Source organism: Prunus persica, chromosome G3 (assembly GCF_000346465.2).
Source record: "Prunus persica cultivar Lovell chromosome G3, Prunus_persica_NCBIv2, whole genome shotgun sequence".
NCBI classification, from domain to species: Eukaryota; Viridiplantae; Streptophyta; class Magnoliopsida; order Rosales; family Rosaceae; genus Prunus; species Prunus persica.
Window position 1 is genome coordinate 2861072 of NC_034011.1, and position 16229 is coordinate 2877300.

The 16229-nt window shown below is 36.0% G+C and overlaps 2 protein-coding genes across 2 annotated transcripts; one reads left to right on the plus strand and one right to left on the minus strand.

The window, feature by feature from the left end:
• Window positions 8176-12980, plus strand: LOC18783718 (probable GTP diphosphokinase RSH2, chloroplastic). Its single transcript, XM_020559267.1, has 6 exons — window positions 8176-9454; window positions 9553-9738; window positions 10696-11156; window positions 11340-11498; window positions 11580-11931; window positions 12481-12980. The coding sequence occupies exons 1-6, from the start codon at window positions 8684-8686 to the stop codon at window positions 12787-12789; spliced, it is 2238 nt and encodes a 745-aa protein (XP_020414856.1). The 5' UTR covers window positions 8176-8683; the 3' UTR covers window positions 12790-12980.
• On the minus strand, window positions 13282-15186 carry LOC18783659 (transcription initiation factor TFIID subunit 9). Its single transcript, XM_007215001.2, has 3 exons — window positions 14873-15186; window positions 13901-14330; window positions 13282-13761 (listed from the first exon to the last, which is right to left on the minus strand). The coding sequence occupies exons 2-3, from the start codon at window positions 14156-14158 to the stop codon at window positions 13489-13491; spliced, it is 531 nt and encodes a 176-aa protein (XP_007215063.1). The 5' UTR covers window positions 14159-14330; window positions 14873-15186; the 3' UTR covers window positions 13282-13488.

The window sequence follows — 16229 nt, forward strand, 5'->3', positions numbered from 1 at the left end:
AGATTATATTAAAATAAATTATCGCTTATATAAAAGAACAATACAATGCCATAAATTATATTGCACGTACAGATCATATAGTTTTTAATGTAATGAATTGGTCAGCATGCTCACAACACAACAATGAATCAATCATGAACAATTGGGAGTGACCGAAATAAATTGTTGAGTTGCCCACCCAAATAGTCATGGGCTGACGAGTCGATTTAGAATTTGAGTTGTATTTTTTTAAAACTATGAGGGTATTTTGGGAATTGAAACATGAGTTTTTATTTTTTTTTATTTTTTTTATTTGAAGGACAATAAGTTGGTCTTGCTATATTTAGTTTTTTTTAAGTGTCAAATTACGGTCTTGCCACTTGACTGCTCGTGGGAGTTCACATATGTTAAAAAGTATAGGGTGTAAATGGAATAAAATGAAACTAGTGGGATCTAAACTAAACCTCAAAAGGGTGTAACTGAAATTCTCCATTTTTTACTACACCCTAAGGCCCAGCCCACGAATAGCATTCCAGTCATCGTCGGCTGCAGCATTTTGTCCCTGCGGTGGATTTCAAAGGCCTTTTACATCACATCCAGGAGAAATCTATTTGAAATTCTTTGATGGATTATGATAGAGAAATACGACCACATGGTGTTAACCATTCTCATTTTTATGATGGACTATATATGAATTCAATATTTTTCGTTTATGAAATATGAACTTTGTTATCCACTTATATTATAACATATATTTGACGTGAATGGTTTTTTTTTTTTTTTTTGTCACAAGGAATTTCATTACTAAGGAAAGATTCAATATGATAATTACATAAGCTCAAAATAATCAAGGTTGGAGAGATTTAGGCATAGGTTTTTTTTGGTAAGGTCCCAAAAAATACATAGCCCAATTCCTTACAAAAAGGCCAAAGGCCCAAACAAAAGCATACATGTACATGAATCGAACCGATGGTGCACAAAAACGAACACAGCAACCAAGGGATCCACAACCAAAGGAATATGTAATTAACAAGAAACATGAAGGAGATGGTGCAAGCACCCGAGCTATAGTTTTACACATCTTCGAAGTAATATGCGAGAAATCACATTTAAGACTTGTAATCATGGGCGGAGCCATGTAGGGACCAGAATGATTCCATAACCCCCCTCAATCTTTTTACCCTTTCTATTAATATATATTATATATAATATAATATTGATTGTTGTTCCTCCAAAGATAAACATTCCCATCAAAAAAGAAGAAGAAAAATTTGAATTCTTATATTGATTTACTGTGAAATTTCTCTCTTTTTAATATCCGCTTTTAATATGTTGAAACTAGGCAATTAATATCAATTAAGTATAAAATAATACAGCTAGGAGGGTACTTATTTATTTATTTATTTTAAAATTAATAAAAGGTATGGCTGCACGGCCATTCCCTTTTTAAATTTTTTTTAACAAATCGTATAGCCGAGCGGCGTTACGATGGTAAATTTTATTTTACAAGTATACCCGGATGGCTATACTTGTTTTGACACATGAGCACCGAATGGCTAAGCTGGTCTTTTTCTTCTTGCAAATAGTATAGTCGAACGGCTATACCTAGGTTTTTTTTTTTTATAAACGTATAGCCGCGCGGCTATAACTGGTTTTTTTTTAAAAATAGTATCGCCGAACGGCTATACCTGGGTTTTTTTTTCCAAAAATGGTATAGCCGAACAACTATACTTGTTTTCACACGTGGGCGCCTAGCGCTAGGCAGGCCCTTTTTTCTTTTGTAAATAGTATAGCCGCACGGCTCTACTTTGGTTTTTTTAAACTTAGTATAGCCGCACGGCTATACTGGTTTTCACACGTGCATATCTAGGCGCTCGGCAGGGCTTTTTTTCCTTTATAAATAGTATAGCCGCACGGCTATACTCTGGGGTTTTTCCCCCAAAATAGTATAGCCGTGCGGCTTTGCGCCAGTATTTTATTTTTTTTAAAATATTTTTTTGATAAAGAGTATACCCGATCGGTTATACTCTTTATTATATACTGGGATCCTTTTTTTTTTCTTTTTTTTGCTCACGATGTTCTTTTATTGATAAGAGTAGTTTAGAGCATTATTCATTACTATTAGGCCATTACTCGCGTCTCTATTGTCGCTTTTGACTTTTTTACTTTCCCAGAGTTATTACCCATATAAAGAATTTAGCATTTTCACGTTTAATACTCGTATTATATATGTACGTACGTTTTTTTTTTCAATAATACATTCGTTTTCTGTGCACATTTTGGGCTCTGTGATTTAAATTAAACTCGATTAGTTAATTAATTAACTAATTATTTTAATTATTTTTAAAATTCAAATATCATATAATGTTTTTGTCTGATTGAGTTTATCCTGTAAATTCGCATAGAACATTCATATCATCATTCTTGTATAGCCGCACACAAATTTCGCTAGGAATCAAAGCCGTAGTGCTAGGACTTTGATTTAAATAGTTGTATCCTAGTGGAGCAAACGCCATATTTAATTTCATTATTCTATTTGTTGTTTAATTAAATTTTATATTATATTATTTTTGGGATATTTACTCTAAAATAAATAATATATTATGTTTTTTTTTGTCAACAAATTAACCATAAAACTTCTTAGTCACTCTTCTACTTTCCCTTAAATCTTCTAGGTTAGGTTATGATATTTGCACTTAAAATTCCGAAATATTTTTTTTCCTCTTCCTCTTCCTCTTTACTTAAGCTTTGTGAATTCCCCCCCTCATTTTTACGTGTCTGAGTAGGGTGCTGTAATATTGGGATTTATGAACTTTTTTTGTATTTCTTCTCTTTGTTGGAATATAAATTATTAACTTTTTTGAGCCTTTAATAGTGTAGATGATGAGATTAATATTCAACCATTTTAAAATATGAAATTCATTACAATTATGATTGTAATGAATGGATAAAATATTAATCAATATGAAATGATATTATAAAATGGGCTAAACCGAGTAGTTAATATCGTATTAACTTATTAACCAATTAGCGCTTGAGCACTCCTAATCGAATTTGGGGTTTTGGGAGAGAGGGGAGTGGGATGGAGAGATAAGGCCATCTCTGGCCCTGGCCCAAATGTAGCCCTAAAATAATGCAAAACCCATCTTCAATTATGGGCTAAAAAAAATTGACTAGATTTGAAGGGCCACATTTAACCCTTTAGCCCTCCAACTAGGCCACTTGTAGCCTATTTGGGTAAGGGAAGATTCGAGTAGAACTTGAGCTCACACCCACATAAGGAGTATAAGGGGTCACCAAAATTGAACCCAATAGAAAGAATAAGCCGTTCTATAACTCATAATCAAGAAGAAGAGAGGAGAGAGGAGGAGGAGCAATGGGGTGAGAAAAGATGTTTTGAATAGCAAAAATATAGGCTTACATTGATGATCACTTTTAAGTTTAATAATAGTTTTCGGATTTAGATATTGAGACCAAATATGACATTATCAATTTTTAAGTTACATTTGATGAGGTTTGAAATTTCTTAGTCACTTTGGGTCCGTTTGATAACTATTTTAATTTTAGTTTTTAGTAATAATTTTTTGTAAGTATAGAGAAAAATGAGAGTGAGAATGTGTGTGAGGATGAGATTGAGAGAGAAAAGGGGAGGGAAGGATGGGATGAATAAGTATCAAAAGTGATAAAAACAAAAACTTGAAAGTGAAAATAATTTTAAATAGACTTTAGTTTTTAGTTTTTGTTTTCACTTTTGTTTATTCCTTCCTCTCATCCTTCCTTCTCAATCACATCTTCACTTACATTCTCACTTCCAGTCTCCCTCTTTTTCCTCTATATTCTAACATAAAAAAATAAAAACTAAAAACTAAAAATGAAATGATTATCAAAACGGGCTCTTAACTTTTTAGAAATATGGATTAAAGTTGTCTATTAGGATGTGGATGATTTTGTATATGAAAATCAAACGACAGCACTCAAGTTTAGTTTGGTATAGTCACGGAATGCGGATCCTTTGGCCATATGCTATTTGATTAACAAGAATGATACAAGTCTTCTTGTCACACAGTTACGTATACGTGGTGCTGATTAAGACTGTTTTGGACTCATGAAAAATTATTTGATATACATATATATATACATGCACCCTGACCTGGGATCTATTTTAAGCCAATATATTATATATGAGCCCTAACGTCAAAGAAATATAATAATAAATTCAAGAAAAACTCAGAAATATATAGCATCTAAATTTCTTGGACTCTTGTAATTTAAGAAATCAGGACTGTTTCTAATAAAATCATTATAAATAATAATAAAAAAAAGCATGTGGGAAATGAAACCCTAAAGTTGGGTGCACACTGCACTTGTCTCTATCAAATTATTGATCCCGTAGCGTGCATGGAAAGTGAAAATTAGAAAAATAAGCTGCACCCTTTGGCTTGTACGTTTTGTCAACAGTTTCATACGCAAGAACAATAAGCTTTCACTCAACCTGTCTGTCATTATGCAAACTCAGTTTTTATTTTCTTTCTTCTTTTTTTGGGCAAAATTGTCCTTTTTATTTTTTCCAATTAATTATTATCACGAGAACCAATCATTCAAATAACGTAATGTTTTTGTTTTTGGGTTTCAATTGTTTTCTTTTCTTAACTAAAGAGAGGTACATGGGAAAAATATAAAGGAATGAGAGAAAAAACAATTCAATTTTTTTTTAGTTTTATTTTACTGAAGTATCAATTCATCCAACCAAATACTAATAATTATAAATAAATAAAATTATAGCTTAAGTGATTAAAAACAATTAATCTTGAATTCAAGGTCTTGCACTTTTTTTTGGCTCATACAAGCGATATGGAGTACGAGGGTATCAAACCTAGAATCTCAAATATAAGAAAATCAAACTTAAGACCTCGAGATCCTGCACTATTTTAGGAGTACTGCTCCACGAATCCTAAAATTAATTAAGTACACCTTAATATTTAAATCAAAATATATAATTAACTACCAAAAATACCTATTTTGCATCTTAATACTTTTTGATAATTTATATTAGGGTAAATTAGTATCACTGAAACAATGCTGTCACTTTCTCTGTCTTTGACAATTTGCAATAGCCAACAATAAGTACCTAGCACCCAATTTTTTTTCTTTTGATAGTTCTCTTTTGAAATTTAAAGAAACAAATTTAAATCGGCCAAAATTTTGTGCGAAAAATCTCAAATTTCTTTTAGCTAAGGCAGTAACAATGTAAAATATTGGGTTGATTTTCGTCCAAGATGAAAACTTGTACTCCAAAACGCATTTTGTGTTCAATTGTTCACAGTAGGGCATCACCATTGATGGACTCACGTAGCGAGTTGATGTATGAATTTACAATACTATGTAGATCAAGCAGAGGAGGCAACAAAAAATCTCCTTTTGACTTGTCAAAAACCAACCATTTTCAAATTTCCTCAATTAATTATTTGAGGTTTGGTTGAGGATGGATATAATCCTATCAATTTTGAACAAGCAACGTTCTTAAAATTAACTGAGTACACTTTATGTTTTTTTTGTCATTTTATATTAGAGTAAATTAGTAATTCAATAAATAGTTTGGTAATAGGGTATACTCAGTTAATTTTAGGGTTTGTTTAGCAGTACTCTATTTTAATTGTTAATTATACACAAGATTTAGAAATAGGTTGATATATAATCAACTAATATTTTATAAGATTAATAAAGGAATGTTTGGGAGTACTTCTAAAAAGACTAAAAGCATTTTCTAATAACTAAAAGTGCTTATGATTGTCAAAAAAATTTGGAAGTGTTTATAAGAAACACTGCTTTGTGCCTCTTTAGGAAGCACTTAGATTTTTTAATAAATATTTAAAGATTTTTATAATAAAAGTACTTTTATTAAAAACACTTATGAGTATAAGTATAAGTAATTCCTAAAAAATCATTCCCAAATAAGCCTAAGTCAATAACAGTACGATCCAAATTAGCCTTCAAAAAAATATTCGAGTTGGCTGCTAGCTACCAATCAACCCACCTACCCGCGAGAAATAAACATGAAAAAAACGAAAACCGCAAGAAAATATTGATCATGAAAGAGCATTTATTTTGACTTTTGACCTTTCAGAAGTTTATTTTGTCACCGCCAGCCCCAGTGTGTAGTCCACAGATTGTAACAGTCTCACAGCTTCTACTGACCGTCGGATTTATCGGAATAAGTAAAAGACAGTCCTTCAATCTCGGAGCTGACTCGGCCTCCAGCACGTGTTTAGGGAGGGACCTGACCGACTCTGACCGTGTCTAGATGAAGGCTAACCTATTAGCCGTCGTCCCCGAACAGGTGTAAGTCCAATGCGCTGACCATGTGGCGGTGTTTGCTGCGTGTGACAGTGCCACGTGCCGTGCGGGTTCACGCCCACCACGGGATTGGGAACTGAATCTAACAGAAAAATACATCAAAGATTGGAAATAAATAATAAATGAAATAAGTATTCGGTGGTGACGTGGGTCTTATCGTGGACTATAATGCTCTGGCGCTTCCGGAGGGAGGTTGAGAGTTATCTCTCACTCCCCCAATGAATTGTCAATAGTGCCCTTGTGATTTTTGTCTGGATTTGAGTTTAGGTGAATTATTTACAATTGTCATATAAATTTTAGAAACCCGCCCGACATCTGGGATTATTTTAATAGATCATGCTCTATAGGGCATGTTCGGCATTATTGCCTACGCTTAATTTTCCAATAGTTGACATGGCATGCCACAATTGCAATTCAAGCAATGCACAATACCAAGGGGTTGGTTGGGTTGGCAACTTTGAAGTATTGCAAACATTGCATGAGTTGTGGAATCAGTTAATGCTGTTGTAGCTTGGCTTATTTTCTCTATGTTGTATCCAACATCAAAAATTGGTAGATGATGTATTTTCTACTTTGGTCTCTCTAACTTTACAATTCTAGTTTTGCTCATGCTCATCAATAGGTTTTGGGTTCGATTTCCACCAACAGGATGGGGTGGGTATACCGATTCCCTGGAGATGAAAGCGTGTAAGTACGTGACATCATGAGAGTGGCCCGGAGATCCAGCTTGAGTTGGCCCTTGAGTTTGGCTCACGTGGGGGGCGCCCTTTCACAACTCCTTGGTGGACACCACCCTCTCTTTCCCGGAGTGTTTTTTGTTTTCAAAAAAAGAAAAAAGAAAAAAGAAAAAAAATACAAACCATGTTACACAACATGTTTAGGTTTTTGGCATGTCTTTGATCTAACATACCTAAAATTGCACCTAATAAGCAATGATATTGATCATTCTTAAGTGCTTATAATCATCTTGTGGGTCTTATCACATGTTCTTGTTGCCGATCATTTTGTTTTCCTACAATTAGTGGAATCCAACGTAATTTAGCTTTACACAAAAAGTTTGATTGCATTTTGGGGGCACCATATAGGCACACCATTGGGAGATTGATGATTGATTCTGTCGTTAGTCTTAAAACAATGCCACATCAAGTTCCTATATTCTGTTACCTTTTTTCAACTTCAACTAATATAAAATTAATCAAGTGGATAATCACAAGATATAAAATAATAGATGGAGGAACAGTTCCACAAACTTCCCCTTCAAGATTAACTATTATATTCATTGCTTAATGCATGCTTATTTTTTGTCCTGACCAAACCAAAGGTTAATTATCCAAATTGCTTCTTTGCTGTTTTGGATTAGGATAATGGGAATGAGATTTGTATTTTAGTCACAAACAAATTCTATATTAACTCAAATAATTCAGATATCAGAATTTATTCGCGATTTGTAGTGATTGCCTGTATGTGGAATTTATTTTAGAATTTTATTTACAAAGATCTTTGAGGCGTGTTTCGAATTTTTCTTTACTATCCAAAAGAATATTCTATATTTCTAATTTTGGTTAGTTTTCATTTGGCATTCCTAATTAAGGACAGAAACACAGCCAGGTACATATTTACTGCATCAACCCTTATTTGCTTTTGATGTGACCAATAGGAAAATCTATAATTAGATTAAAACCCTAAATTCCAGGTCATTAAGGATAATCAGATCATCCTTCTTGTCTATGTCCCAAAAACGGTAATTAATTATATATGGAATAAAACTGGGAGGACAGTTATGTAATTTCACCTTCGATTTCCCTGGTCGATAAGCAATATAACTCAAAACACAGAGAGAGAGAGAGGAGAGAGATTCTCACCGAAAAAAATCAAAGACGAAGAAAGAAGCTTCTCCTTCTTCACCTTCTCTTCTCTCTCTTTCGCTCTCGCTGGCTCTGCGCTTCAAGCCGTCTTTGACTCACTTTCCTCGAAATTTAGGTGTAGAGTTTTTCCTCTTGAGCTCAATTTCTATAAATTTGTACATACTGTAGCTCAATTTCGTTCCATTATACTTTTCATTTTTAACAATCTTTCATGGTTTTAGATATAGAATAATTATTTTTATTGGGGTCTCAATAAACTTTATCCCATTGGGTACCTCAAAAATTAACTAAATGGGTCTCTGAGAAACCCAATCAGGTGTCTGAAGCTGTTTGGTTTCTGGGAAAGTAAGTGGCTTTTGCGAAGAAAATTAGTGGGTCTCAGGTAGAATTCAATTTGGAGTGAAAGCTTTTCTGGGTTGTCTCGATTTGTGCTTTGCTCTTTTGGGTTTGTGATCTGAGGTTCAAAATCGTCGCAAACAGAAGCCATGACGGTGCCAACAATAGCCCTGTACGCAAGCCCGCCGAGCAGTGTGTGCTCGACGACCCACCCGTGCCAGATCAATGCGCATACCTCATACGATTTCGAATTGAGCTCTCGATCTGCGTCGTCGACGGCTTCGACGGCCTCCACGTCGCAAAAGCCGGTGACTGGTGGGCTTTCGTGCCTGTTCTCATCGCCGACGGTGAAGCACGCGTCGTCCTCGTCGAGCTATTCGGGTGGAGGAGAGGAATTGGGCTCTCTATGGCACGATAGGGGCGAAGAATTGAAGGAATTGAGTAGCTCGTTTCGATATTCTCCGAGCAAGTTCAATGGGGCTTCGTTGAACCGGGACCAGAGCCCCATTTCGGTGTTTCAGGGCCCAGTTTCATCTTCCAGTAGTGGGGTTTCGAGCTCGGCGAGAAGCCCACCAATGAGAATTACACGGGAGAGGTCTAACAATGGAGATATTAGTTTGAATTCAATCCGGTGTGGGAGTAATGGGTTGTTTAATGGGTTCGTGAGAGGTGCTTTGGGCTCTTCGTGCATAGATTACGACTCGCCGAGTTTTGAGGCTCGTACTGATGCTTTGGATGTGGGTTCGTCAGCTGTGGTTCTTGATGATTTGACTTTCAATATGGAAGATGGGTTCTTGGAGGGCATTTCTGAGCCTTATGCCAAAGAATTGCTTCTGGGTGCGCAACTGCGCCACAAGATTTTCTATGAAGATTTTATTATCAAGGCTTTTTGCGAGGCCGAGAAAGCTCATAGAGGGCAGGTAATTTTTGGGTCTGAATTTTATGCATACTTTTGCCTTTGGGATTTTGGTGAATTGGGTTGAGAAGTTTCGTGTTGTATTTTGTTGTTTTATTGTAGATGCGGGCAAGTGGCGATCCGTATTTGCAGCATTGTGTGGAGACTGCGGTGTTGCTCGCATTAATTGGTGCTAATTCGACAGTTGTTGCTGCAGGGCTTTTGCATGACACGCTTGATGATTCTTTTTTGTGTTATGACTATATATTTGGGAAGTTTGGAGCTGGGGTTGCTGATTTAGTGGAAGGGGTAAGAATTTAAGGATTCTCATAACTCTATTGTGTTACTGAATTTGAGTAATTAAAGATGTGTTAATTTTGTTTGTGCATGCTAAGTAGTTATTGATTGTTTCTTATGTTGAACACGTTGAGTGTTACATGGTATCTACCAGCTCTTGTTTTATGGATTGCTCTTAGATTTTCATAAATTGGACCTTTTACAGACGGTCTTGTAGATGCCACGTAATAGAAATTTAACTGTGATCCACTTATCGAAGTACTTTTTCAAGGCATTTGGTCATGCTATCAATTTATTCCATAAATGGGCTCAGGTTATTGTAGTTTACATGTCTTGCATAAACGGTGCAACTCTGTGAAGTTAAAAATCATGTTACGTGGTCTAATTGTAACTTAATAGAAAAAAGTAGCTATTCAGACTTACATAATGATACTCTATCCATCAAGTTATGATAGGACATTTAATTTTGCAGTATTCTGACTGAAAGAATGAATGATGCATTTATTATTTTTTCCTCTCTGTGGGTCTGGATGCGTGGACGAACACTCAGTTCTTCCCTTGATCTATTATTTGATGTGTTACACAAAAGTGAAACGTAGTGTAGGATCCTATTTTAAAATGGTTTGTTATTGTGTTTGTTTTTATGGAGTAGTCATGCTTTGTTTGCAGTCCCAGATTTAATTCTCTAACGGTCTTCTTTTTAATATGGAACTATGCTAACATAAGCTATTAAGCTTCTGCTTACGTTATCTTATAATCATCAGCATTTGGGTTCATAAAGTTATGAATTTTGTTATTTGTTAATTCTTTTTTCAAGGTTGTCGCATTGATTCTGGAAAAAAAAGATCCAGAAGTATTGATATGCTGTTATAACTATGATCTGTTATATAAATTATATATACTGTAATATATGAATATAAGATTGACGCTTGCTAGTTTCTAATCAAGTTCTTTATGGCATTTACTTAGGTGTCTAAGCTAAGTCATCTGAGCAAGCTTGCCCGTGATAATAATACAGCAAGCAAAACAGTTGAGGCAGATCGCCTGCATACCATGTTCCTTGCCATGGCAGATGCCAGAGCTGTCCTCATTAAATTGGCAGATCGATTACATAATATGATGACACTAGATGCATTACCCTTGGCTAAGCAACAGAGGTTTGCAAAGGAGACTTTGGAGATTTTTGTACCCTTGGCCAACCGGTTAGGAATCTCTAGCTGGAAGGTGCAGCTGGAAAATTTATGTTTTAAGCATCTCAACCCAGATCAGCACAAAGAACTGTCCTCTAAGCTTCTAGATTCGTTTGATGATGCAATGATTACTTCTGCCACAGAGAGATTAGAGCGAGCTCTCAAGGATAAGGCCATTTCCTACCATGTACTTTGTGGGCGGCATAAGAGCTTGTATAGCATCTACTGCAAAATGTTAAAGTATGTTCTCTTTCTCTCTCTATTGCAGCATAAAAGTTAATCATAAGTTTAGTGATGAACATAGTTTCGGATTTTAATGCATCACAATATAGGTGCATGGTTTGACATCCATATGCTTTAGCGTATTATTTTCCATGCTTGAACAGAAATTAACACGATTATGTGATGGCTTATTTTGTGCAGAAAGAAGCTAAACATGGATGAAATTCATGATATTCATGGGCTACGTTTGATTGTTGATAATGAGGAAGATTGCTACGAAGCACTGAAAGTTGTTCACCAGCTGTGGTCTGAGGTGCCAGGAAAGTTCAAGGACTACATAACTCAACCCAAGTTTAATGGGTATGCCATACATCAAAAAGTTCTAGTGTGCATTTATTTTTGTTACGCTATTCTCCTCCTAATATTCAGTTAAAAATATAGGTATCAGTCACTGCACACTGTGGTGATGGGTGAAGGCATGATTCCGCTGGAAGTGCAAATTCGAACAAAGGAGATGCATTTGCAAGCTGAGTTTGGATTTGCAGCTCACTGGAGATACAAGGAAGGTGACTGTAAGCACCCCTCATTTGTGCTTCAGATGGTCGAGTGGGCCAGATGGGTGGTCACTTGGCAGTGTGAGGCAATGAGCAGAGACCGGTCATCCATTGGGTATGCTGATTCAATCAAGCCACCCTGCACGTTCCCTTCACATTCTGATGACTGTCCATATTCTTACAAACCTCACTGTGGTCAAGATGGGCCGGTGTTTGTCATCATGATAGAGAATGAAAAGGTTTGTTTTAGAAAACCTTCTGTGTATGTTTATAATTTCATATATTTTGAACTTGTTTAATTGGTTTCTAGTTGGTTTCAAGCTTTATCTAAACCTAATGATAGTATGTGTATCAGGTGGGACTTAAAGTCCCACTAAGTCAATGGCCTTGAAGTTTTTCTATGGTTTAATAGTCTTGAACTGATGTTCTGTTATTCTTTTGGTTTCGCAAATGCTTTCATTTACTATGCATGTTGTCTTAAGTGGTGATAGCTATATGACATATTGTTTAATGTCCATATAGTAGGCAAAGAAGAGACTAAGAGGCAAAAGTAATATGGTGTGTGTTTTAATTGCTTGCATTTTATAATGGAAAGGCATAAAAGTCTTGATGTAAAGTAGTTTTTGTGTAGGGAGTTTGTTTCTCAAATTTGAATATATATATATATTTATTTTCATTTTAAAGTACTTGGCTGACACTCAAATAAGTGTATGGAAATATTTTTTTTATAAATGTGTAACAAGTACTTATTAACCATGCATCTGACCGTGTTTGTTCTAATTATGCAGATGTCTGTTCAAGAGTTTCCTACAAACTCCACGATTATGGATCTGCTGGAAAGAACTGGGCGAGGGAGCTTGAGATGGACACCATACGGGTTCCCGCTGAAGGAAGAACTGAGGCCTAGGCTGAACCATGCGGCAGTGAGTGATCCTACATGCAAGCTGCAGATGGGGGATGTGGTGGAGCTGACTCCAGCAATTCCTGATAAGTCTTTGACAGAGTACAGGGAAGAGATTCAGCGCATGTACGACCGGGGCATGAGTGTATCAAGTACAGGTCCTGCTGCTAGCAGTATGGTGGGTTGGAGAAGTTGACCCCTGCTCGATTCTCTCTCATTTATGGTGTATCTAGTGACACTTAAGTCATTCTTGTATATAAATCAAAAAAGCAGTTGTAAAGAACAGCTACATGGTTCTGTTATTTGATGACTAACCGAATTCAACAAGTTGTTAAAACGGTTTATCTTGAGAGTTCTCATATTGAATGCAATATATCTTTCATGATACCCCTTTCCAATCTGATTGGTTACATTATGCTTGATGCATGCTTCTAAAAAGTTGATGTATATTGTCGGATGACTGAAACTTGGCAACGTGCTTTTTACATCCTTTTGGTTTTATCTTGTTAAGGCAAATTCTCACCTCTCTCACCATATTGGCTAATTGGTATTAGAAACTGATGGAGAAAACGTACAAAATCTTTCATGATGCTGATCATCATTATAAGCTTTCTTGAGCCTGATTTGTAGCAAGGGGGGAAAAACAAAAGCTTCATGCTCTCTTCGCATAATCAATTAATCATTCAAAAAACTATCAATGACCATATGGCGTACGCATTCAAATAATTGTGAAGGAACAAGACTGCGGAAGTAAACAACATAATATTTAAACAGAACATTCTTTTACATGTATACAGATCGAATACGAGTCAGAATCTCTAGTAAGTGAACAACTGTCTCATCTCACATCTCTGGACTACAATCCCTCAGGCTGATTGATGTACCATGTAATCTCTCACTTGGTGCGTTTAGCAAGGGGAAAGGATACCCTTTGGGGAGTACCCTGAGGCAGATCAGAGGGCTTCTGTTCCTGGGGGGGATTGGGTTCAGCAGGTTCTTCATCTTCCTCCATTTCTTCTACTGCTTGAGCAGATTGTTTCTTTGGGATTGCCAGTTGATAGTTTGGGCTGATCAATGTGTCCTGTTCAGGTGGCAACGCCACACCAGGCCCTGCAATTGATTTTGGTAATGGGATTTTGTTCCTGTTTCTAGCCAACTCCAGTAGCACCTGATAATGGCCAAATAATACACATAAGCTGATTGATTTCATAACGAAAAGGGTACATTTTTTGACGCGTAGTGTAATACAATTTTGTTACATGAACTCAAATTTACCAGAAGAAATGAAAGGGAGTGAAATATATTACCTCCCTTGGAGGGGGCTGTGAGAAGCTGAAATTAACCTTGGACTGTATAGCAAGCTTGACATCGTCACAATCAATTGCGGGCTTACCAGCATGTTCTGAGTAGACCTGTGCATCAGTGAGCACATCGACCACATATCGATACCACAGCTCCAAGAATTGGTGAATAACACGAGGCTCATATTCCTCCACACCCATCGATTTTAACAGCGTTTTCACAATCTTTGCATCTCTGGGCAAGTCCTCATCTTCCCCTGCCATTTTTCTGGTTCCGGGTACTTCTGATAGGCAGGGCCAGAGCAGTTGGGATGGGCTAAACCTCCAAACTACCACACTTCTTCTTCTTTCAACAATCTGGACTCTTGTATAAGTCAATCAGCAAGCTATACAGCTCTGTTACTCCAAGGACAATAGAAACCGTAGCAAGAATAGCCTGGACATAGAGCAGTATCAGAAATAAGTATTTAGAGGAGCAGAATAACACAATCAGAACAGCACACCAGCACAAATTTGAGGCAGTAATTGATGAATATACAAAACTTTGATGCAAGTGAAATATTGTAGCACCAAAAATGAAAAGGAAACACAGTCAGAGTCAATTTCATCAAGATACAAAAAGGGTTCCATAAAAAAATAAAATAAAAACACCAAATTTTGGTTCACGGCGCAAATCAATCTTCCCTGCCTATTGGAAATTTGTACATTACCTCCACAAATTTGCACACGGAAAGGTTAAATTTTATATTACACTTGTGTCCATCGAACAAGAGAAAGTTCCACATATATCATTTGATTATTTCCAGAACACAGAAACCATTCTGCTCGGTGAAAAAGCAGAACTTATCTATTGGTGTACTCGATTTTATGTCAATTTTCTTCAGTGGAAGACCTAAGTACTAAATCCTAAATAAAACTTACCCAAATCGATAATAGAAGACCAAAATCAAAGAAATTCAAAACGGAGAGAGAGCTTACCTGATTTTGTATGGCCGTTGAATTAGAAATAGTGAAGCTTTTGTGACTTGCTATTTGCTTGAGAGACACAGTGATGAGTGAATAAAACTGAAGCTAGGGCTTTGCTGATGGGTGCGCGGGAGAAGACTCAGAGGAAATGGAGAGAGAGAGAGAGAGAGAGAGAGAGAGAGAGAGAGAGTTTGGGTAACTGGGGACAATGGTAGGGATGTTAATACTTATTGGGCTTAGCATTTCCTCCATTCAAAGTTGGAATGAGGCCCAACTTTAATTTTTTTTATTATTATAAATATTTTATAAATGATTATATTTTGTAATTTTAATTTATTTTTGTTTGGAGGCAGTGGAATCTACCTTGTATTTTAATTTAGTTTTACAGTTTCAAACAATTTGATCTTTGTATGGTTTTGGGTTGTAAAAATATTTGTTATTTTTATGTATAGAAGTGATATTAAAAGCGATATTGGAGAAAAAGGAAATTGAAAGGATCGTTGAGCTACATGTCTTACACTTCACAACAATTTGATATTCGTATGATTTTGGATTTTATTAATAATTTTTTTTATCTATATATAAAAATGATTTCAAAAGCGGTATTGGAGGGTACATCAAGTAGGTGGTGTACTCGGAACATATAAAAATTTCGCACATTAGATAAGGAAAATTGAAGACATCGTTGAGGTACAAGTTTATTGAGCTGAAAGTATTAAAAGTATAATTGCAGCTAATTATTCAGTTTGTGCATTATTTTCACAGAGAGTTGCAATACCCACATTTTGAATGAAGCAGAAAAATCTCCATTAACTAATACCACTTACATTATTTGATATAATATAATTTTCCAGTACAATCCATTAAAGTGAAAACAACAGATAGAATTGGACTTAATTTCCCTCTCTCTATCTCCACAAGAATTCATGAACAGAACCTTGCCATGACAGCACAAGCATCAGCAATACTAAAACCCCAGCAAGCCCCCAGCTTGAGCTCCCAATTCTTAGCACCCATGAAGGTTCAGGAGAAGGAACAAAAGAATCTCCTTGAGTTGATGAAGATGATGAACTTGATGATGAAGAAGTGGTTTTAATGGCAATGATAAGTCCAGCAAGAACCATGGGAAGGACAAACCCAGAGCTCCATTTTGTCTCATAATATCTTGCATCAGTTTTTCTGGTTGTCACATATAATGGTGAAAGTACAATTGCAGATACTAGAGCCAGCACCATGGCTGTTGATCTTTGAGATGAGCTATGGCTTGTGTATGCATAGCTAGGAGCAGCCATTGGTGGGCTCAATAGTAAAAACTCAAGCTTGGTTTTTCTTTTTCTTGGAGAAAAACCAACTTGATGATGAGTTATAT

What these genes read in the sequence shown, in the direction of transcription:
- LOC18783718 (XM_020559267.1), top strand. Translation starts at nt 8,684, where the DNA reads ATGACGGTGCCAACAATAGCCCTGTACGCAAGCCCGCCGAGCAGTGTG. An exon ending in ATCTACTGCAAAATGTTAAA is followed by an intron (nt 11,157 to 11,339) that starts GTATGTTCTCTT and finishes TATTTTGTGCAG; the next exon opens with AAAGAAGCTAAACATGGATG. An exon ending in ACTCAACCCAAGTTTAATGG is followed by an intron (nt 11,499 to 11,579) that starts GTATGCCATACA and finishes TTAAAAATATAG; the next exon opens with GTATCAGTCACTGCACACTG.
- LOC18783659 (XM_007215001.2), bottom strand. Translation starts at nt 14,158, where the DNA reads ATGGCAGGGGAAGATGAGGACTTGCCCAGAGATGCAAAGATTGTGAAA. An exon ending in CACAGCCCCCTCCAAGGGAG is followed by an intron (nt 13,762 to 13,900) that starts GTAATATATTTC and finishes GGCCATTATCAG; the next exon opens with GTGCTACTGGAGTTGGCTAG.